The following is a 24,741-nucleotide window of genomic DNA, read 5'->3' as shown; positions in this document are numbered from 1 at the left end:
ATTCCCCATGGATGTTGATACGGAGGAAAAATCACTTATACACGTCAGTACTGAAAAATGTCCAAGCATGCAGCGCGGTTCAGGATTCGTGGAAGAGCAGCTGGGCTCCAAAGAGATTTTTGAAGGTGCAACGAGAGCAAAAGATTGGCGTGTACGCGTTATTTGTGGAAGATGAAAGAGGATGAGGGGCCTGTCGTAGCTTTTGCTGTACACAGTGTGGAGCTTTTAAGCTGTTTCGATGAAAGCTTTCTAAATGCTCGATGTTATATATGTATATATATATATATATATATCAATCAAAAAGTTAATTCGCGAAAAAATTATCTCTTACCGAGCGAGCCACGAGAATTCTGAATAAAATAAATCTATTCACCATAATTCCCAGAACACCTATAAAAACTGTCTTGATTCCCTAAGCTGACTTGTTAGCACCGAGCAATGAATTCTTGTTAGAATTTTTATCAAAACTCACGAGTTTTTCTTTCGAGGCCAAGTCCAGTAATGAGAGAGCGTGCATGTACGAGCGGTAAGCTTTAATAAAATGTAGGGAGTATGCACGGTATATTTGCCAAGTTTACGAATGGTGGAATGATGGTGGGTATATATCGGTATATGGTATCTGAGATATATTTATAGTGCAGAGTCGTTATATGGCAAGTGCGGGGTCGCAGGATACATAAGGACGAAAACGCGTTACATAGTGCTGCCACGCACGACATATGCCGTGACACCCCTCCCGTCTATCTCACCCCCTCCCCATCCCTCTACCCATCCATCCCCTTTTCTCTTTCATTCCGGATTTAATGGCGGAAAATGCAACGAGCCAAAGTCAATAAGTTGTTCCCTATGCCCTATGGGGTTCATACTCGCTAGTGCCAACAACTGCACCCCAACAGTGGCGTTCGTTTTACTATCGAAGATAAAACTCCAACCTACGTACATGAAACTGCGTAAAATATATCATTTATTAAAACAAAACTTGTGTTTATTACAGTTTTCAAATATGCACAAATTCCAGCTATTATTATGCAGGTTTTTTGGTGGAATGAAAAATATTGAGAGAAAGGGGAAGGGGTAATACTCGATTTTATTGGATAACAATCATAATAATCTCTGTTAAACTTTAGGGAAAAAATTGTTCTACAAGCTCGTTTGAAGATTCGTGCGATCTCTGCGCCAATGTTCCCGGTTCGCATGGCGTAGTATATGGGAAGGGCTGCTCGAAAGCAATTTGTACTCCTTTGCAGACTTTACGTTTTATTTTAGACGTTTATATCCTGCGATATTATATACAATCGAAGCTAAAATTGCTCTGCATTTGAATATATAACTATACATACGCAAAATTGCCTTTTGCCTGAGCGATTTTGAAAAGAGTAAGAATTACCCTGAAATTTATTATTATTCTCCAGGAACTAATTCTATTAAAGATTAATAGTGGTTGAAGATAAACGGAGGTTTCCTGACAAATTGTTTACATTGAAAAAGTCAACGGGGTTTGTTTGAAGTCGTGTATTAAAAAAGCCAGAAAGCTTGTTAAATAGGGATTTAGGGGGAAGAAGAGCGTAGGGTATATATTGGAAACAGAAAACACGATGCACGGTGGGCAGTCTGAAAACGAAAATAGTTGTTGAAAGCCTGCCAACCTTTGATACCCTGCTTCAGCGCGTACGCACGTACGTAAATAAACGTACGTGCGTGCGAAAAGTTGAGGGGTGGGGGGGCCGACAGCACGCAGCTATCACGGAACTAACGCCAGACCGGACCTTCAATAATTTATTATCAGTGAAAGCACACGCTCCGCCTATTCTTTCGCTTATTTTACCCTTTAAAACCATTCCCCACAAATTGAAACATTTTCCATTGGAATATAAACAAACCGTTTAATCTACATTTTTAAACTTGGCTTTTCACGGTTGCGGAAATATTGCGTGATGCGTGACGAATCTTCTATAGAACTCTCTTCCAGCTCTTCCTATATACATATATATATGTATGTATAAAGCAGAGATTATCGTAACTGTTTTAAAGGACCCTCCACAGCGAGCAGTGATTTTTTCTCAAGTTTACTTAGGATCCCAAGCCTCAAAGAGATTTCTATTTCGTGGCTGGTCCCGCAATTCTACAAACGTTTTTACGTGATCGTCTTCAGAGAGGGTAGCCACCCTTTTGACTCGAGGTACCCTCTCGATTTACTTTTATACGGCAATTTTTCGATCTGGATATTCAGCTTCGGACGGTCACCCTCGTCGATTAACCCTCGAACCACCTTGCTTCAGGTCGATAAACATTTTCAACCCCCAAACACCCCCGCATTAACCTTAATGTTGCGTGCGACCAACGAGAGAAAGGCCATGGCGTGCGACTGTATTATCACATGTACGAAAGCTTTTCTTTTATTATTAAAACGATTCGTTTAAAGTCGGATACGATCGGCCATTGAGCTGGAGACGAGGTGGAAGCTGATGCGAATCGGTAAAAATTAAGCCACTTTTAATAGCGGCTATATTTTAATTAAATGTTTCGGAAATATATTTTCTTTATCGTTTTTGGCTCGCGTTCACCACCGCTTTTATATATAATTTTATTAATGGAAATAGCAGTGGAGGATAAAGCAGCTTTTTCATAGCATATCCTGACTTGTGTTTCTTCATTTTCCACGCGTCAGGAGCACCATAAATTACTAGATGATCGGATTGGCCACCCCAGTGCTTGCGATTTTCCACCTCTTTAAGGCGCAATTTCCAGCCCTTCCTTCCTTACTCCAATTCACCTTTTTCCCAGGCGTGCGTACCACCCCCGATCCCGGTACCACGTGACACTCGCTTTATCATTCCACCGCCAAAATCTTACGCCCTTATATATATATATATATATATATATATATGTATACGTATATATGGAAGAAAAAATCCAAACGTCTTTCTTACGTTATTTTTTACAAAACTTCATAAATTGTAACGTTGAAACGAAAGAAATTACACTTTTGTCAGTCTCATTACATAAACCCGATTTAATCTTCAACATATGTAACGTCCATGGATAAAAATAATATAAACTGTTTTCTTAATTTATTTTTGACTATATTCATAATTATATAGCGTTGAAACGACATCAGAAGAAACTGTATTTTGGAAGCATGTCATACATTGGATTTAATCTTCTTGCAGAAAGTCTTTGATTCGTTCAAATGAAATATTTCTGTAGCGAGAATTCACGTGAAAGCCCCTACTGCTGCAGCTTTTGCATATTATACTATTTGTTGAAAGGGTCAAAGTCACTTGGCCTTTTCATCCGCTCAGCTGACTCCACTTAACTGGAATATCGTTATAAAAGTAAAAGAAGTGGATTAATTTGATAAAAAAGCGCAAAAGGGGCAAACTAAAAATTCGTGCGAGTGTAGACGCACGAAAGTGCAGCAGGAATTTTTTAATTATCATCGAAGCAGGCTGTAAGCCTAAACTTTTTCAAGGGCCAATAGTTTTGCGAGCCACGGTGCCATGCCGGTTCCAAGTGCTCTAAATGTTTCGTAATTTTTAAGTGCCACGATAACTTCGTGCCCATTTGTAACGCGATCAGCTTCTCTCTTCTGGAAAACCCTTTCGTCGAATGGGTAAAAATCTCCAAAATTGTAAGCTGCAGGGTGAAAAATTTAAGCGAAGACGATTGACAGCGTACTAATGAACGTTTAGAGGATAATTAAACGTTTGTAATTAATTCGGATGCAGGGGCTTGTGTACGTCGTTTTGCTCGAGAGACGGATGGAAGGGTAAGGTGTGAGAGGGAAAATTAGGATATTCGGCAAATCGAAACACGACGTGGTAAATTCCACAGCGATATAAGGAAATTCGGATTGTCAGTTGATAAATCGCACTGGTACCACCCTCTAAGCAAGACGAATAGAGGTCAGGGAATCGTCAGGTAAATCAGCCTGAGACATACATCAAGTATTGTTGGATATTAACCTCCCTTTGACGTTTAGTTTGCTTCGCCAAGCAGAATCATCGATTTATCCCCGAGTACGTGCATTGCGAGCCAAGAATAATACACTCTACCAGATTTTCCCTCAAGATCAAAAAATGCAGGATTTTAATCGCAAACCTTATCTAACCTTGAGAAACACCCTTCTCTCGATAAATTAACGATTCTCCAGACGAAGCACAAATTATCTCGTGGTCTTTAAAGCTACAAACACATATATACACGAGATGTAATTTTTATAGAATTTTATTTACAAAGCTTCACCATCGCTGAAAAGAAGAACGGATAAGAAATGAATATTCGAGTCGGCAGACTCTATTGATTAATCAACGACCGTCCGAACGTTTCTCCAGAAGAAAATGTACGCTTGAGATATAAATCAGTTTATTTTTCTTGCCAAAGCTGATGTTTTCACACCATTCGGGATAAAGAGCTGTTTCAGTTATACAAAACGATAATTGCTTCTCACTCTGCACACTTTGGTGCATAATTAAGCAAAGCCAAGAGCTTTTTCCGTAAATTGGATCACCGTACGTGTCCACGTTAGAGGTAAGCAGCATTGAGGTAATTTTAAGAAACGTCTGGAAGGTAATTTCCGAGAGGTTATTGGCAATCTGGAAATTTCGTGAGGTAAACGCAAACGTAGCATAATCCCTTCACTCTGGAGGATTTGCGCGAGTTCTTTAGCCGGAGAAGCTGAGAGGTCCTTGCAACCTGGAGAGATCCTTTCAGGCTCTGTTATTCGACTCGTGGATAATCGCAGGGATTTCCTACGAGAAATTACTTCAACGGAGAGTCCCACCAAGGAAGCGATTGTTCGTAAAATGCGCTGAGAATTGGTTTTACTCAAACGTGCGCATATATCGACTGTCGATGAGCCCAGCTCTCTCTCTCTCTCTCTTGTACCACTCCCTCCCTCCTCTGTCCCTCATTTTACTCCAATTTCATTAATTTCGTCTCGCTTTTGTCGAGTCAAATGTTTCCTTTTCCTTACCCCCTCGACCGTTCCATCCAATGATTTAGTTCCATTTGACTTTAGTTTACTTTAAATCTCCAGCCATCCGTTAGCAGCCTTATTCACTCGCAGAAATATCGTATATATTGTAGGATGCGTGGTGGAACAGTTGGATAAATATTGCAATAGAATCCAAAAAATAGGAGAGTTATTCCGGGTAAGTAACCAATGGTGAAATATCGTTTTACGAAATATGTTTCGTGTTGAAAGTAATATCTGCGGAGGTATCCTATATATACATATAGTATATCTGGACGAATCCTCGCAGAATTCGAGGAAAATAAAGATATGCGTTATATACTCGTGCATAAACTATATCTGTTTAAATATTGTAATGAGAGACCACCTGAATTATGATTTGCTCGAAACAATATGTTGGTTTTTATTTAAAGGAAACGTTTCCCTTTCTCTCCTCCTATATACATATATATACATATATGAGTGTGTTTGTGTAAGATTTTATCGTGCAATGGAGAGTATGTAGAGTGCGGTTGGTTTACAGCATCCAAGTTTCTCACGAGTGTTTCTTGTGTTTCTTAAATCGATCGGATTGAAGCAGCAACGACAATCGGTTTAAGTGGATGCTTTTGAGGAGACTGCCAAATCGTGGTCGCTCTTCTTTATCCCTTCTGTACACTTGCCAACTCGGGTCAAGTTGGGTGAAGTGATCATGCCACTTGAAACCGTTATCCGATATGCCAGCACGCCGACAACACGAATCGCGCTCTAAAATATCTTATTGCATTTGCCAGATCTTCCCTTTCTTCCCCTTTCATCTTTCTGCGAAAGCCTGATAAGCTCCGATCGTTTCAACCGAAGAGACTCCGCCATTAAGGCTTGCGCGTGATGGAGAACACCGACAAGGATTATCCACTCTCGCCTTTTAGCTTTGACTCATCAAAATCATTGCAATTTTCTTCGCGCAAATTTATCGAATTTTCGCAAAACTAGCAGTTTGTATGTTGGCAAACTTTTACAAATGTTCTTCCGTGTTGGAAGAACCGTTGGGATGTACTGGCGAATCACTCGATAAATACCGTGGATGAAAAAGTACACAATATTTTTATCATCGATATTTCCATAATAAAATCCACAGAAATATTTAATATTATACATTCCGAATGTCGACCAAACAAAACGATCAAAGATTCTTCCCGTGAGTCGTATTCGCGGGGGATGGGAGAATTTTCCCCACCCATGCCGGATACTATGCAAAATAACTCGATCGATATATCGTTCGGTTTTCCTCCCAGCAAATATTGCGGTACGCCGAGGTCACGTACGTTTAATAGTCCCCATCGAATTTCAAAAATCTTGCCAAATTGTTTAATGCTTCCATTGATTTACCTAATCGAACACATGCACTTTTAATCAACCACCGTTCATCGCAATTTTGCTTCTTCGTATATGTTTTTTTGTATATATGGAATAAGAATAAATTATTTTAATGATATAGGGATAATGATGAACAGAAATTTATACATGTATACGGTAAAATTTAATGAAAAGAGGCATTTTAAAAATAGAGTATTACTTTTCACACTTTTATATTATACGTGTCAATTCGACACGATGGGGTAACTTAATCCATAGAACAGTATAAACTGTCAAAAGCGTTGGCGTGACAAGAGCGAAAGCTGCACTTCCGCCTTTTAGCTGCACGCTACCCGCAAACCGAAGGTGAAACTGGTCGAAGTTGGAAAACTTCATAGTCGACTGGAAGAAGCGTTATTGTGCAAAATATTTTCTATATACAAAACTTCTTTGCCAGTCAAAATACAAGAAAACCTGGTCTTGTCGTCGTAGCACCCATAAATATTCGACCAAACACGATCCGATGAGATTTTTATTCAATCCAATGACATAATAACAATAACAAAGTATAAATAAAATGTAAAAACCATGTTGTAGCATATAAGCGAATTAAATTAAAATGTTTATCAGTCATCGGAACAAATCGAAGGGAAAAGTGGTATATTTTCCTGATAGAATAAGATAAAGAAAACAATAAAGTTCTCTCGAAGGATGTCGAGACGGTAATTGTAATTTGGCGCGGCACGTGCTGCGGTGTCAAAAAGCCCAGCGACAATTGGCCAAGTTCCTTCGTCCGGAACCGAGTGGCTATAGCTTTTATTTTTCAGTCGGCTCTTAATTTCCCCCGAGAAATCCGACGCTTTCATTGGTGCAGGGCAAGCCACGACGCTCGATGCATATATTATATCCAAGACCGATGTGCGGTGAGCCACGAAAATCTCACCATCCCCATCAGATTTTACCGATCGATCATTCCCGAATCTCCGCCAAAGTATATATTTCAATAATCTGCAGTAGCGTCGATCCTCTCGCTCCAACGCATCGTCTATTTATTTTGAATCGCCCCGTCTGGCTTTTCCAAAGTTTTATTTATACGGCAAAAAAGTGTGAATGTAGATGGTGTGAAATTTTATAAAAAATTACCCAATATTTCAATAATCTGCAAAAGCGTCGATCACCGGAATTTAACGCATCATTCGTTAATTTTTTCTCGCAAAATCGACATTTCTTTTACACAGGATTATACGTGTATATAGAATAAAGAGTATGTGCGGTGAAAATTAAAAACAAAATTACCCGATAATTCAATAATTTGCAATAATTAACGTCAATTCCCAGAATTTAACGGATTTTTTATTCTTTTATCCCAAAATAAGCGTCTTGTTTTTTGCAGTGCAATAAAGGGTGAAGAGTATATAGACGAGATTTAAAATTTATAAAAAATTTGCCGATATTTCAATAATCTGCAATAACGTCGATTCCCAGAATTCAACGGATTATTTATTTATTTTTCAAAAAAAGGTATGTTGATTTTTGCAGTAATAAAGGGTGAAATGTGGAAGAGGTGAAAATTTATAAAAAATTAGCCGGTATTTCAATAATCCATACACAATAGCGTCGATTCCCACAAGAATTTAACGCATTGTTTATTTATTTCTCGCAAAATATGCGTCTTGCTATTTAAAAGGGGGTGAAATGAAAATTTATAAATAATTGGCCCCTGTGTCCTTGCGTGATAGGTTCCGGTTATTGATTTTCGATGAGGTTGGAAGTGCCGTGAATTGACGTCAATAATTGGTTCCCTCTACAAAACCGATAAGTCCTTTTACCTTAACGGAACAGCAGCACACTGGCGTAATACATCGGCCACTCAACGCTCCACGGCGACTTTAACGAGACCGTCACTGACCCAGCTCTTCGCTCCCAAGCCAAAACCACCGGCACTCGTCGATTCTGCCGGTTCTGCCACTTAACTTTTACATCGCGCTCCACGAATTCCGCGTCTCATCTTAATATTTACCCACTATTTTTGCCCCTCGAAATGCTGAAAACCGCACTTGTAGAATCTCTTTGTAAACAATTGGAAAATCACACATGTAACTCGGTGACGGATTTGCATAATTACAATAGAATTATTAACCAATATTATACTAATAAGCAATTGACAGTCGCGTTTGCAAACAGACAGATTTTAATTGATGTAAATAAATAGACGATTGATGGTTCAATCGATCGGAACGAAATCAATGATTGTTTAATTAATGGAAGGAATGAATAGGTTGATTGAGTGGATATAGCAGAGTCTGAGTGAGGAACATGGAAAAAGAGGAGGAGGAGGAGGGGGGGGGGGGGAGAAAGTCAATGAACGTGGTTTAGCTGTCTTGGAAAGCAAACGGTATTCTTCGCGACCGAGGCGTCTTCCATTAGGCTGATCATTCGTGTCACTCGGGATCCAGCAAGTTCGATTATTTAATTAACTTCCGAGCGACCGCGTTGAAATTGCAGCGTTTCATCCAGCGAAGACTTCCGCGTCGTCTGAAGGGAACACCAAGTGTCGGCTTCCAGCTTCATGATCAAATTATATTCCATACTTAATTGCTTCGGTTCTCTCAAGGGCAAACTCGATAATCTATACACACGGCACGTAAGACGCTCGCTCGTCTTAACCCCTTAAAGGTAAAACTCGCAAATTTTGCTGATAGGACCTCGAAAACTTTCCTGAAAATCAAAGCAAAAATTATATATACGTGACTGATGAATTAATCATGATGTTAGAAATTACCGATCAAGCGGTGGTCTGCTTCCATTCTTCTCGGAGTTTCGAGATCACTGCCGGACAAAAATAGATGGCTTTGGAACGAAAAGCATGGGGACGTGTGTGTATAAAACGACACGGGTCGACTATTCATGGTACAAGTGTCCTTATTACAAGCCCTCCTTCTGTTGGAATCCTTTTCAGGGTACATTCCCACGCTATACACCAACGGGAGGCTCAACCACCCCTTTCAGTCTGTCTTCCGAGCTAAAGGATCTCGTTTTCACATCATCAAGGAACTTGTCCTTTCATTATTGCTTCAAATCTCAACGTGAAATCCTCCCCTGGATCGCTTCGAAAAATGAATAAATCCTGTTGGAAGTACGCGTTAATAATTGTTATCGTTAATTTGCGCAAACCTAAATTCGACTACATTCGTAATCCCATTAGAAATTCAAATCTATTTGTTCGTAAATTATTGGAGCGTTCGCAGCAAATGTTACAGTTCCCATAAAATATTTTCCATGTATTTTCACTTGAACGTAATCGCTTGACCAGATTGCAGACATTAGTGCGCCTGGTGTTCATTAAAATTAATCGGTTCGGCTCAATAATACTCGGTACTTAATTCGCATTTATTCAAATTTATGCTGGTCCTGTTGCTGTTAAAATTGCTCGGTTTACCCGGTGCATAAATCGAATCGTTCCAGATATATTTATTATAACGTCTGTATATATATATATGTATACAGCGATCTCGCGGAGGAGCGATTATATTTCAAAAGAATTGATTCGGTGGATCATAAATCGAGCAGATCGGTAGACTTTTACGAGGAAAGATGGTTATGCAGGACGGTACAGGTGGAGCCGATAAGACTGGGAAGGGAAGGGAAAAGCTGTAGGAGAGTCGCGGTAGAGAAATGAGAGATTAAAATTGAAAAACTATGAGAACTCTCGAAGAAGAAGAGTGTTTTCGCCATCCACGCGCACTCGAGGAGGCTGCATAATTTTTAAAATTCACCGGTCGCCAAGGATTCCTTGTAACTTGGCAATATTGGGCTGGTATGGGAATCTACAATTCAAATGACGCAGTGGCTGCGGTGCGCTCGCAGCCACGCGAGGGCCTCGTAAACCACAGAATCCTGCGATTCGGAGTAAGGTCATTGACGATTTTTGTGGCAAACCTCGTAAAGGTCCCAACCGTACACATTTAAATGTCAGGCGAGAAGTGGATAACAGCATTTTCTCGCAATTCACTGACTCTCCACCTCGTTCTTCATGCTTCCCTCTTGTCTCTTCAGCCCACAGCTTCCCCTCGTCACCCGACAAAATCACTTTACGACACTGGGTATATGGGTGCACTATATATATAGACAGTGTAGAATCCATCACAATCATGAAATATATATATATATATATATATATATATATATATATATACTATGGTATATACACGCACTGGTGCTAAGCCCCAGCGAATATTGAAAATTAATTCCTGATACTGCGAGGATGAATATCCCGAATCTTCTCCTTTACTGATTAATTTTCATCTTTACATTTTAACAGGAAGATCCTCGGCAAAGATTGACCATGGGGAAGATGGTCGCTTTTCGTGGTCGAGCCAGAGCTTCTCGGAGTTTCTCATCAATCTAAAAGCACCCCAGAAGCGCTGGAAGCTACTGCGACAAAAGCTTGCGAGGGTGGAGTAAGGAGGAGCGAGAGTGAGAAAGCCGCTTGGGGACAAATAAGCGCACGCTTAAGTGCGTGCTCGGGTCCTCCGACATAAAACGCAAGGACGCGTGACTGTCGGCAACGAGCGAGAAACTCCGGAAAATGCACTGGGACCAACTTCTCTCGGCCACTAATGGAAAAACACGAAACAGTACAGTCCTTTAACATATGTTTCTCGCCCGCCTGCCTCTCTTTTTATATTCCCGGTGAATGCTAACCGAAACGATCAGAATACACAGCGTCCTATTTTGCTTTAAAACCGTATTAATCGAGGGAGGAAGCCTTGCGAAAAGGACCCTTAAGGAGATCTCGCAGCTCGGTCGGTAAAATCGCTCCCTGTAGAGATTTGCGTTACCGACCGAGTCGCGCCTCGGAAAACCTATACCAGAAACGATTTATCTCTGCCGACTTAATCTCCGTCGCTATTTTCGTCTAATTGTGGGATTGTGACCTCAGCCTGAAAGCATGACCCATCTTTGGTCCTCTTTGACGTTCAACAAGAGGGAACTCGACAGAATTCAAGTTTATCCTCGTACCTTGGGTGGCATTCGCGCCAACTTCAACAGGCTTCTCACGAGAAGTTCTTGCTCTCTCTCTCTCTCTCTCTCTCTCTCCCGTCCTTTCCTGGCTCGAGAGCTTATCTCGGAGCTTAACGTTTCGCGTAGACTATGCTACGCCATGCCACGTGACGCCTTAAGGATCGACGTGTCTGGATCCGCACTTTTGGCAAACTCCTCCACACTGAGATATTAGTGCGTCGTAGAGGGAATAGCTTCGAGAGATTTACCGAATTTATGTAGCCGATATATATGTATATATATATACACACACGTAAATATAGTACATATAGCCAGCACCGTCACATTGACGCAGCTGCCAACTAATAAGGCACAAACCCGGCGCATGAGACGCATCCGTCGCCACGCTAAGCACCTGCGAGTTGGCGTGAAATTGCAGTGGCAGAGTCATTGAAAGCTCGAAGCTTCAATTACGAATAACTAGCTAAATAATTCGAGAAATACAAGAAGCCCTTTAACGCTCGACTCCTCGATATTATTTATTCCCCATTCTGGCAAAATTTCCAACACAGAGATTCATAAGTGGTCCCTCATTCGCCGCGAGCTTCAAACTACAGCGTTGTACGTTTGCCCTCTGCAAGTTCATTACACGAACATTCGCCCAATGTCTCGTGATTCTCGCAACCTTTTAATGGCTTATGATGTTTCTGCCTATAAAATCTTGCAGTCACGAATACATAATTTTCCCTCGGTTTTGCTCGTAGAATAAAGCAGAAAAAAAGCAACGAGTTAACGCGTGCGGTATAAATTATTAAAGACGAATGGAAAGATGGAACTAGCGGGTTATAATGGAGTAGTGGAATGGATGCAGAAACCACTAGCGGGAGGATGAAAAAGGAGCAACAGCGGTTATGTGTACCTCTGTGTGAGTGCGTATGAGAGAAATAGAGAGAGAGAGAGAGTGTGTGTGTGTATGTATATGTATGTGTAAGAGAAAACCGGCCAGACTCGTGATTCTCCGATATCACGTATTACATATCACGGGACTTGCACGTGTACTCACGTACGGTACACACGTACGGTACACGTTAAAAGTTTATACCTCACCAAGCCAAGCTCAAGCTGCAGGGATGCGGTGTGTTGGAGAACGCGAAGCGTGCGAACGTGTGTAGGGAGGACATAATGCAGCGGCATATTTCTTTTTGCTTTTGCGCGTCCTTCTGTCTCGTACTTTCTGCTTTCTCTCTCTCTCTCTCTCTCTCTTAACCCCCCCCCCCCTCCCCTTCTGCGCTACCCCCTCTCCCTTTCTTTCCACCGCCTTTCTCCAACGAGTCCCTAGCCCCGGGCAATACACGGTTTACACACTTTACAATCGCGCTCGCGCACGCTCACCCCCACAATCGACGATCTCCCATGTATAAGCGCGTGCTTAAACACAGACACGCGGTATAACGCGTGCAGCAGGATAAATGCTGTCTTCGATTCAATGTCGTGTATTTTGTCGTTGGTCCATTTAAATGAACTGCTGTATATCCGTATGACAAAGAGACAGCAACTTTTTATATCCTCGTCTCTCTCTCTCTCTCTCTCTCTCTCTCTCTCTCTCTCTCTCTACAGATACAAACATATATATAATGTATGAAGAAAGAAATTTAATCCAAAAAGTCACGCGTTTCCATCGGTCTGGCCCCGTTGATCCATTAGCTCTGCCCTCCTTTGCCCCCCCCCCCCCTCTCCCAGCTTGCTCTCGTTTTACGTCTCTTCCAATATTATTTTCCCTTCTGCCTCCTACGCGTACTCTCCGACTTCTTCAAAACTTCTCTTTTGCCGTTCCTTCTCTGCACACACACACACACACACAGATACAGCGCGCGTTGCCGCCTTAAGGCCGCGCTACACGCGAATACGTTCTTTGTGATACGCGAATCGAGGCGTGGCTTTTTAAGGCACGAGAGCAGATGCCCCGGGAAATTGCCAACGAGAAAGAACTCTAAGCTTCACGATTTTTCGTACAGGCCATTTTATCCCCCCTCCGAGCCATATTTTCATCCTACTCGCGTCTACCGATTTTCGGCTGGTTGCCTCATGCGAATATAACGATCGATCGGGACAATTCCGATAAGAACACTCGACATAAAATCAAGGAGCAAGATACGTTATGCCCGACTGCCTCCGAATCCCCCCCCCCCCCTCCTCCTACTCTTACTCCTTCAGTCGACATCTTTATTATCAAGCTCTTCTCCGGTATACGTATCTCCCTCCCCCTCCCCCCCCCCCCCACCATCCTCTAAGTAGACGCATTTTATCACACCATTTTTTCCTTTTCCAAGCTCCCACATAGATCCCCGCACACAAGCTAATCGATGATCCAATTTACGATACCTGATGAATGCGAGATATCGCGGGATGCTGATAATGATGTAAAAAATAATATAGACCACTCGACAGAGAGAGAGAGAAAATAGAAAAACCGACATCTCTCACTTTTGTCTCGTTATAGCGCAAGCAGAATCGTGGCGGGACTTTTCCATCGAGTTTTGGGGCCAGAAAGAAGCTGAACTGTAGTTGGAAGTACGTGGAGATTACCCGACGGGGCAAGGACCTTATTGGGAGGTCGTGCGCGGTACAACAAATCGATTGGCAACGAACGAACTTGAGAGACGATGGATCCACAAGCTTCGTATATACGAGCTTGTCTATTTACAGCCAATTACCGAGTAATCGAGTCCCTCGTAACATCCGTACGAACACGCTCTCACCTACGCGCCACAATATCTCTTATTTTACCCGCGATGACTCGTCAAAAAATTAGCCAACGACCGAACATCCTACGAACATCCCTCGTTGCAACGGCATCATGCCCAATTTGCACCTTAAAACTCCTATATGTAGTGCTCTATGTATACTGTACGGATATATTATATATACAGCCATCTCATCCTCGTAGATTTAACTCAATCGCAACAAACTATAATTCCATTGTAAGTTTAGCTCCTCCCGTTCATTTAAATTAAAAGTCTCACGATCTGCAAGTTCAAATGAACCGACGCGACGTTCCCTCTCTCTCTCTCTCTCTCTCTCTTCTCATTACATTCTCTTTTCCCCTGTGCTTAAGTTCGATTAAACTCGGGCAGAGAGTTCATTTCGTCCAGCGATTTCAATTGGTGTCTCTTTCTCTCTCTCTCTCTTTCTCTATCTCTCAAAATTATCAATTTGTACCGCTCGCCAAAACTACATTTTATCGAAGCTGCGTGGCAGTGTTAGGTTCGTGATATTCGCTAGTTATTTGTATATGCTATATATATATATATATATATATATGCAATGGAATATGTTTTGACGCAGTTGGATTAATTGTAATTGTGATAAGAATTATTAGTACAACGAGCTGTTGGTTAAATCAATGGTCGTGAAAAGTTTTCCAATGATCACCGTTAATTGATATTACGGACAGAAGTTGTTCGAGTTGAACAACGAGCAATCTCTGAATCATCGGGGGACAAAGTAAATCGCCACCATCGCACACGCTACGCCGTAAATTCTTCGGCGCAGTAAACGATTATGACTCTCGTCACCGTTGAATTTTTCACCGCATGGGACTACGCATCCACCGAGGCGACGTTGCTCCGACTAAACACAATAACAAGTGAATTCTTTAAACACGCTTTATTTACGATCCTCCCATCCAATCTCGTCACCTTAGACTCGTAAAATTATTTATCGCTCCCCGTCCAGTCGTTCCTCCCTCATTCTTAAACGAAAATCAATTGTAATTTATGCTAATGAAACTTGAACTGTGGAAATCAATTAGCATATCATTTAGTTTCCATCCGAATTTCATACCGATCTCCGTATTCGATCTGGAAATTTTCCCCACCGAGAAGTTTACTAATAACGACGGTGACAACTGTAATAAACGGGATTAATCGATGCAGGTTGTATAGCCAGCTTGGTAAGCATTCGGCAAATCTCGATGTTTCGACTGCAATAACATGTTCGGTTCGTAATATTAATGGGGATTTCTCGGAATAGCTCGAACGATAAATAAATATTTGACAATGTTTGGTGGGAAAAAAGCTCGTCCTCCGAGGAAAAAAAACTGATTTATATCGAGGAGTATAATGCACGAGAATGTAAACAGTTAGCGTGTTTGCTTTCCCGGAAAGGATCGCAAATTAGATGCGAGAGGGAGGGGGGAGGGGGTGGTGGGGAGGGTTGATATTAGCGATCGGTGAAAGCGCGCCTCCTAGGAGCAGAGTAATCGATTTTGGATGAAGGTCTGCAGCAGGTAGAGCGCGAATTCTAGTCGACCAGCATAACGCTCGTTTGGCAATCAATTAGCAAATTGTCAGCAGCCGGTTCTGATGCTGCAATTTATCAGATTAATCGCGGAAGAAGTGATTGGAACGGAGTGATCGGGCCCAAAGCCATATGTCAGGAAGTGGCCAGGTGTTGCACGGACCGAATGCCAAACGTATCGATGGACACACCCACGTGGAACACGCGATATCGAAACCAGCTGTCGATCCGACGATCCAAAAACACTCTTGCATATCCTCGCGCGCGTGCCTCTTCACTTTCCACAACCACTGCTACGATTCTCCATTTTGTAAAATCGACGGATCTTTCCACTCCATCGATCAGTTTTTCAACACAGATTTTAGCTGGCTTCGCTTTGTGTACACTCGGGTTTGTTTATTGACTCTGGAAAGTGTGGTGAGTGTAACTCTCTAAAGAAATTTATAGAGTAACTCGGTTTGTTTATAGAACTTAGCATTTGGATTTCTTTCGTTTGATTCTTTGTAAAATGTCTTAGGGATCTTTGTGGCATTATGGCGCTATTACCTGTTTCCTGTCTTTTGTCTACCATCCAAAGTTCAGATTTTGAGAAAAATCTTTTTGAAAACTGAAGCATTGGTACGCGAAGAGACGAGGTTAAAGGGAATTGAGATTTTTTTATGTTACGTTTATCCCCGTGTGCTGTATACGTGAGGATCAACGTTGAGGTACTGACCTTTTGGGCTTTGCAGGCAGCGGCCAAAGGGAGGACATCGTGATGATGCGTGGCGTGTCGATCTCGAAGACAAAGAGCACAAATGGCAATCTTGCATAAAGCGCAATATAGGCTAACGGCCTCTCCTGTGTGATCGTTGCAAATCAGCGTGCCTTCCGAGGGACCCCGTGAACCTTTAGTACCGTTCGATTGCCAACTGCCTCGAGGCGGACCCAGATTATGCGTTGCCAAAGGACCCCTCTTAGGATGACAAGACTCCCTGCAGCCATCGCAGTATAAAACCTGGAAAGAACATGATTCTTATCTTCTTCTTCTTCTCCCTAGCTTTTCGTCCTCTACTCATTTCTCTTAAAAGAATTATATTACGGGAATTCTACGCGCATTCCTTTCTCGATCGAAGATCTACGAGTTACTCTCTCTAAAAACGTCGTGTTCTCAGATACCGATGACGTATCGACGAACACACACTCTTATCTAAATGACAGTAAAAAACAGAGAGACGCTGGAATACTGAGTAAAATATTACAATCTTCTTGACTACTCGACGTAAAAAGGAAAACATTTGTCTCAATTCTAGAAATTAATATGCCGGGGACCTGATGGGTTTGGGCTTTTCGCAGAAACTCGAAGCTTCAACAAACAAGCGTACAGTAGTATATACTCCGAGTGTAATTAGGTGATGCGTGTTTGTTTCTATTTCGGCTGAATTTCATTCGGAGGGACTTCGTAGAATGTAAATGAAAACGAATGAATCCAGGAAAAATTAGGGAGCGGGTTCTCACAATGCGAATAAAGGCTTCTGGATGAGGATATTATTATTTACTCCCTCGGGTCTCTCTTCTTTTTTAGCAATCGTCATAGTAGAATTACGGAGAATTCCAATGCGACAAGGCAAATTTTAAACAACGAGGTTCGTTGAACTCGTGCTCGAAAATTACTTGACTACACTTTTTACGTTCTACCTGGAAAAATGTTCCGAAGAACGGAGAAAAGGGCATTAACGAGCCTAAGCTTATAGGGAATGCGCGCGTAAAATAAGAAAGAAGCGGGCTCCCGTTGCGTTAGAAAAAAAATTACTGGAAAAAAGTTTGAAGAGCGAAGCACGAAGACTGGAAAATCTTGCTCGCCTCGTCAAGAGACGAATATAGGAAGTTTGCGTTGCCGTTGTGGACTATTTTATTTGCTTGAAACTTCATGCGACATTGCTGCTGCTGTACTTACGCAATATAAATTTCAGGAAAATTTGTACGAAGCGATAAAAATAAAAGGGCTGAGAGAGAGAGAGAGAGAGAGAGCAGAAGCATCATGAGTAAGTGGAAAAAAGGTGTCTCTTTGAAAAGATGGCCTTTTTGCATAGCGCAAGTGAGGACGGAAAAAATTAAATGAACATCAATGGACGAAGATCAAACGTAATCGTCCCGTGCAAGAAGAGACGTTTGAAATAATTTATTATTTATTTCTGGATAATGAGGTATATGCATTAAACTCTCTTTTTTGCCACGAGCTATAGTCGTGCGTGGAAGCGATTCCAGCCGGTTAAGGTTATTCGCACGGAGTAATTTATGAGGCAGGTGATACGATAGACTGGTCTTGACGTAAAAAAAGGAGGCGAGAGATAAAAGAAGATAAAAATTGACAATAACCTCGCACTGCTCGCACGCGACGGTCGCTTCGCGAGGCTCTCCTTCGCACATCTGACACTGGAGCCTCGTGTTTTTCGATTCCTGATATTTCTCCACGATATGCTGCATGGCCCTGTATTTGGGCAAATTATGAGCGCCTCCTTCATCGAAATAAACGGTTTTCTGGCAAACTGGGCAAGACAAGCAGAGCGTTCCTCCGGATGGAGGGAATCCACCGTTGCCCGGTGTTCCAACATAGCTTCCGGGTCGAGAACTGGTCGATGTGCTACTGCAGACCACGCCGGAATCGGTTTCGGACAAAATGGACAATTTGTCGGCTTCCTGATCGGACCCAGGCGCGTTCGAGGAGTCTGTTGTCGATTCCGGTGGCGAATCTGGCGGTGCTTGTAGACTCACGGCGCAGCCCAAGCATAAAGTGTGCCAACAAGGCAGCAACACCGGATCTGAGAACAGCTCTTTGCAGCTTGGACATCTCAGCTCGTCCTCCATCTCTGTTACCCTTTTATCCGTAAGCTCGTTGCCTGCAACTTTATTCCATTTAACCACTGTACACGTGGCCAGTGTTCAATTCTTTCCTACAAGACGCGACTCATCGGATTACGGCGCTATAAATCTCTCTCGATCCTTCCAGTAGTCCTTTTTTCACCAGTGCAGACAAAGCATTATGAAACACCGTGTCCTCTCTTTTAAACGTAATACTCACAGCTACTTTATTCCTACAAATTACGCATTATAAAAATCTGTTTATTCGCAGTTTTCTATCTTGTGCAAATATTGCCGTATCACTGAGCAAACGGTTGAATTTTGCAAGGACATTGCAGTTTTTTTATCGTATCAACTATTAGCCGTAAAGCAGGATCCCTTCAATCGTATTTTGTGCCTTTAATCAGCTTTACTTCCTTTGACTAAAGCGCGTCTAAAGTCCAATCATCCTTACGAGTCTCACTCGAGGATAAAAACGCAAGTATCGTGTAAGCTGGCTGCACTGATAGAAGTCATCAATTTTCGTGTTTGAAGAAACACTTTTCGTAGATCGGTCGTATTAACTTTCGTATTAAACTCTTCGAGTTTTACGAGTCGTTCGTTTGGTGGAAAAAACAATCCGAAGGCCGAGCAGTATCACGTAAACCTTCACATTTTCATGGCGAGAAATGTAGGGAGAGCAAAGCTTCAATATTATGAAGGTTTACGTGGCAGAACAGTAATTGCCTACAGGAAGTTCTTTTCTTGGAAGGATTTTAGAATTTTTGATGATATCGATGGACTTTTTTATTTATTGATAGGTTTAGTCACACACCCGCGAACACTTTTTCGTACGGCACCGCAAAGCTAGGACCACTGCTTCGCAAAGGTTCTTGCTTGGTAACCGTCACCGGGTTGACTGACTCCCAGACCCGAGTCAAAGAACCGGCGCGCACCGTAGCCACGCACCTCAGGGGCGTATATACTTCGTGACCCTAAGGTCCTGCATAAGGATATTATATTAGTTTTCCCTATAGACTTCAGTTATTCTTTAACAATTCTCCTACTTTTTCTCCAAATCTTCTGAAACAAGTAATGAACTTGCTGAATGTGCAGTATAAATCAATGTAAAGTATGATTCAATGCTAAAAAAATAACCATCAATATTTATAATATGGATAAATTTTATACACACCTTATAAAAGTAAAAGAAGTTTTAAAACTGAACTAAGTTAGCAAATCGTTTATTATTAATTCCACGATTATTTCTAGTAGAATGTAAAAGATTTCAGATTCAAGTTGCATCAACACTTAAAATCAGTGAATATAGCTTTGTAGTGCTTATATACGTTACTGCAAGGTATATGCGTCCTTCACTAGAAGAGAAAGGAAAATGGTAAATCGGGAACGAGAGACGAACAGAGAATGATACGGTATTGCGACGATGTGGTGATGATGAGGAAAGAAAAAAGGACAATGGCGGCGGTGGGTAAGGAAGAGCAAGGGCATGCACCCGGCAAGGTTTTTCAAGTACATCGTGTCCAGGTGCATCTCATCTCGTATATATGTTCCTCGTAGTACACGTTGCAGCCGGTCGTCAATTGTCCTCCACTCCTCCTTATTAGAGCTTGCTCCAACTCCAAAACTTTATCCCTACTATTCCACTCCCCTCTTAACATCACCATGCTATATACCATTAGATTCGTATATAACACTACGTATGTGTCTGTATGTACACGTGGTTCCAGAAACTTCGTGTATAATGCTTAATCCTACAATTTTAAATAAATCCCGGCAGTCATCTTTGAAAACTGGCTGTGTGCCAGTTCCTTGCGAAATTAGTTCATTATATATTTGTAGCCGGTTTGCTGCTTTTACCATTTTCGAGGAATTGTATTTTGGACGCTATGGAAACAGCGTTTAATTTTTCTACACACACATCTACAAAAATTGATAAAACAAAATTAACTCTTCCGATTATGCAATAATCTCTTTAATTTAAAATGCTACTTCTTAAAGCTTTATCAAGAAAGATTAATTGTAGTTCATTTTTTAAATTAATACTTTACTGCTTCAACGCCTTCTTATATTATAAATCCATGTTAGGGAGCAAAACTTGCGGCCCCAATCCTTTCTCAGTTTTAATTGGGAGTAGTGTCAGAGAGCAGTAGGAAGGAACAAGTTGGAGCTTCCAACCTTGGAGGCGCTACGGTATACAATATGAATATTACTCAAGAGCGAAAATTACTTTATCGACCAACTCGTTAAAGCCATGTTAAAAGGAATGCAATGTAAAATACACACACACATGCTCAAAAATACGATAAGAAGAAATTAAATTCTGCCCGTAAAAAAAATAATAAGAACGTTTGATAATGTGGGACTAGAATCAAATGTCCTTTATGGAAAAAAAATGACACAATGTGACATGACTATACAAATTCTGTATATCAATAGCAGAAGTCGGCGCCATGACGCCATCTATTGACAGTTTCTCTAATGGCATGGAAAAGTAATAATAAGGTAAGAGTGGTAAGAGAAGAGATTGCCGATAAAAGGAAATTCGTAGCAGCTACCAGAAAGAAAAATCGAAATTAAAGGCTTGGGATTGAAAAAGAGTAACTACGGTTAACTGAAAATTTTCTTAGGAAAAAAAAACTTAATTCCAAAGGTCCTTAGATGACCTTCATAAAGATCGATCGGAAGTCGACATTTCTTTTTTAACCAACAAAATTGTATGCTATTTGATCAGCGTAGTGAGACTACGTTTAGAAGGCAGCCATCTTGCAATCCCTAATCAAAGATCTTCGGCTAGCGGGTATCGCTGTCTGGTTTTTAGCCAGTTAATACAATATACAGTACATCAAATGGCTTTAAAACGAATTAATAAGGTATGTGAACGTTTAGCAGTGTTCGTATTGTTTAAGAGCAGTCCGGTGCTTGTGTTTTGTGAATCGAACGCAGTTGAACGCCCTTAACGATTTTGCAGTGAAGCAATGTGAGGCATTGAAAATCATCTTAGCTTTTACCTTTTTTTCGCATTCCTTGATTATACAGATTTGGATTAAACTTTTATCAGGAAGATGAGATTATACCTGCGTACCAGTGCAAGTGGTCCTCATAACGATGACAGTGAAATTCTAACATATTTTAAGTGGTTCTCTGATAAATTGCCGGAAGTAACGTAAAACCGTGTGTTACGTGCATCTATATATACACTGGGCTATAGATAACTCAGAAATTACTAAAATTTCGTTAATGTATCTGCAGATACACTCCAACAATTAAATATTCTCCTACCTTTTGCAGGATACCGATTAATTTTCTGATCCCCTTTGATTCATTTCGTGAGATTCGTGATTTGTCAGATTTACATCATTAGCATAATTAATTGCTATAAATGAATAGATTGGTTGATCTATTGTCTTTCATTGAACAATTTTTAGCATTTCTTTTATTAAGAGAGATGGGAGGTGTGCCATAACTCTATGCTCTTTTTATAGTCAAATATTTCTAGAGATCAGCCTGGATTGGATATATTATTTATTAATATCTTCTTCATTAAATTTATTATATTACTAATTCATGCGCTTGGTTCTTATTCCAGGAACTACAGGATCTAGGTAGAGATCCACCCGCACAGTGCTCTGCTGGTCCCGTTGGAGATGATTGTAAGTTTCTGTTTTATTACCTAAACTTGATACACTAACAATCTTTAAATCTTATCGTATTTTTAGAATTATCCAATGCTATTTCTTTTATTACTTTAAAAATAAAAAACTTTGTTTCCCCTTCTTTAAACTGGGTGTTTATTTTTGTTAAATTTATCTACTTCTTGTAAAACTTATATGCTTTGAGTTACACTGAGTTTCATTCAGCCTCTTTAGATAAAATATGATTTTTTTTGTTTTCATTTATAGTATTCCACTGGCAAGCAACTATTATGGGACCAGTGAGTATACTTAGTATACTGCAATATAATCTTGTTTTAGCAATAACTTAGTTTCTTATATGTCATGTGCTTTTTATTTTCAGCCTGACAGCCCATATCAGGGAGGAGTATTTTTCCTAACAATCCACTTTCCTACAGACTATCCATTCAAACCTCCAAAGGTAATTGATTAAATTTATCATAAAAAATGACAAAAAATGCCTTGAGGGATTAGCTTTTTACAATATAACTTATGTCCCTTCAAGGTTGCTTTCACGACTAGAATCTATCATCCTAATATCAACAGTAATGGAAGTATTTGCTTGGATATATTAAGATCGCAATGGTCGCCAGCATTAACTATATCGAAGGGTAAGATTTGTTTTATTTGCTCCTCAAATAAGACGTTCATTAGTACGGTTTTATTTATAAGAGAAATTTAATTCTTTTGCAGTGTTACTTTCAATATGCTCCTTGCTGTGTGACCCAAATCCAGATGATCCATTAGTACCAGAGATAGCAAGGATATACAAAACTGACAGAGAGAAATATAATGAATTGGCTCGTGAATGGACGCGCAAGTATGCCATGTGATGCGTCAACCAACATTTACCTTAACATCTAAGCGCCACCGCCAAGCAGCCCCAGCCTATTGCCACTCAAGCATCAGCATCTTTCGATAAACCAGTCGGATCTACATGTAAATCCTAAGCTGCGTTTTCGTACTTCAAGAATATCAGGCAATTATTTTCAATCTGATATTCTTTTCTCGCCCTTTACGTGAGGATGGATTGCGAATATTAAGACGTTGCTAAAATGGCAATCGAGGCGATTTAAAAGGTGGTCATACACACACATTATTAATAGACACATATTAAAAAAAAAAACAGAACATAAAAATTTCCGCTTTGATTTTCGTAAATAAAAATGGAGTTAAAAAACCTAGGAAGTTTGAAAGTAGGGTTTGTACTTGAATTTAATAGTTTAATTCCCAATTGATCGTACTTATATCAATATATAATGTTATAAACCTACTTTCTTCGGTAAAAATTTAATTGAAGGAACTGACAGCACATCGATTTGGTAGATATATCACAAGTGAGCAATGTTTGCCCGTCCCATGGAACGATGCGATCACTTTTTGTAAGACTGGGCTATATATAAATACTGCTGAAACTATAATTTTATGCTTTGTTCAATTATTGAATTTCCTTACCTGTCTAACAAGTTTTAAAAGCTCAATGCTTAACGGCTCGAATCACTCGAGAATCAATTAATTAAATAATAAATCCTAGGGAGAATTTTATGTATATCGTCTGGTCTAAACAGTTTATTATGCGAGATAAGACTTATTATACTAATCGTGTCGTAGAAGGTATTTGGGACGTGAACTTCAATTATTTTGGCTGTCTACACTCGTATATACATATATATAGAAGTTGTAGTCATTTGTATTGTTGTTGCTATAATGGTAGTCAAATACGGTCACGTTATTTGACTACTTTAATCTAAGCCGCATTAGTAAATATTACAGAATAACGAATACCAACAATGAGATTGATAAGCATTGTAAAATCTACGTTGTTCGGTATGGAAAGGAAATTAATGAAGAAAATTTGCCAATAATTAGTGCAACGTCCTTTTATTCGTACTAATTGATGTGATTTTTGGTTAAAGATTTTTATTTAATTCTCAATCATTTCGATTTCCCTTTCATCCACAATATAAATCGTGTAAATGTACAGTCTGTACCGAGCATATTTTAAATAATTATTATTCTTTAAGCAAAACAACCTTTGTAAGATTCTAAGCTGTATTTTCAATATATTGTGGCTGTAAAGGATCAGCAAGTTATTGCTTCCTCAATTTTTTTTATCTGTCTAGTTTGTCTCACTTAGACGCTAAACAATTTTGGTTCATTAAAAATGGACTGAATGTAATTTATCATTTATTGTAATGCAAATTTATTTATTTCGCAAGTTTCTCCGGCTAGAAAAGTTAAGATTGGTGCTGTATCACTTGGCAATTGCATTTTAGGAAAGTTGTATGGGGCGCGTTTATTGTTTGACAGAAATGCAGATCTTTCGTCTCCGATGACTGTCTATTTGCTGTAATTTAATCGAAAGCACGAAACAAACAAACAAAAGAAAACACGAAGAAAAGCAGTTATCTAAAGGCAAGCTGAAAAACTTATTCCAAGTTCATCGTTCATCTCTATTAGAAAAGATTTTTCATGCGTGTAATTATCAATACCTACCACGATAATTTTAAACAATTTTAATAACTTATCTTGTGTACATTTTAGACTTAGTCCTTTATATAATAAATACCACACGATAATCATGGGTGTTTATTTTATCCATCGAACTTCATCTCA

The 24,741-nt window shown here is 40.2% G+C and overlaps 2 protein-coding genes across 3 annotated transcripts in view; one reads left to right on the top strand and one right to left on the bottom strand.

Annotated features, from left to right (window-relative positions):
* The window catches only part of Trim9 (E3 ubiquitin-protein ligase Trim9), a 39,451-nt gene extending 19,783 nt beyond the window's left edge, over positions 1–19,668 (bottom strand). For both annotated transcript variants that reach the window (XM_066738170.1, XM_066738171.1), the window contains exons 1-3: positions 19,629–19,668; positions 17,972–19,513; positions 16,329–16,610 (exon numbers count right to left, since the gene is read on the bottom strand). In XM_066738170.1, the coding sequence (XP_066594267.1) occupies positions 16,329–16,610; positions 17,972–18,460 (771 nt within the window). In that variant the 5' untranslated portion in view covers positions 18,461–19,513; positions 19,629–19,668. The remainder of the gene's footprint in view (positions 1–16,328; positions 16,611–17,971; positions 19,514–19,628) is intronic.
* Positions 19,669–21,052: 1,384 nt separating this feature from the next.
* On the top strand, positions 21,053–24,707 carry eff (ubiquitin-conjugating enzyme E2 eff). Its single transcript, XM_066737915.1, has 6 exons — positions 21,053–21,324; positions 22,041–22,104; positions 22,354–22,385; positions 22,469–22,546; positions 22,631–22,736; positions 22,819–24,707. The coding sequence occupies exons 1-6, from the start codon at positions 21,301–21,303 to the stop codon at positions 22,956–22,958; spliced, it is 444 nt and encodes a 147-aa protein (XP_066594012.1). The 5' UTR covers positions 21,053–21,300; the 3' UTR covers positions 22,959–24,707.
* Positions 24,708–24,741: the final 34 nt, after the last annotated feature.

Source organism: Prorops nasuta, unplaced genomic scaffold (assembly GCF_024137725.1).
Source record: "Prorops nasuta isolate Cenicafe-Biocafe unplaced genomic scaffold, Cenicafe_Pnas_1.2 PNAS00018, whole genome shotgun sequence".
Lineage (NCBI taxonomy): Eukaryota > Metazoa > Arthropoda > Insecta > Hymenoptera > Bethylidae > Prorops > Prorops nasuta.
Note: the sequence above shows the minus strand (reverse complement) of the source record. Positions and strands in the feature narration are given on the sequence as shown.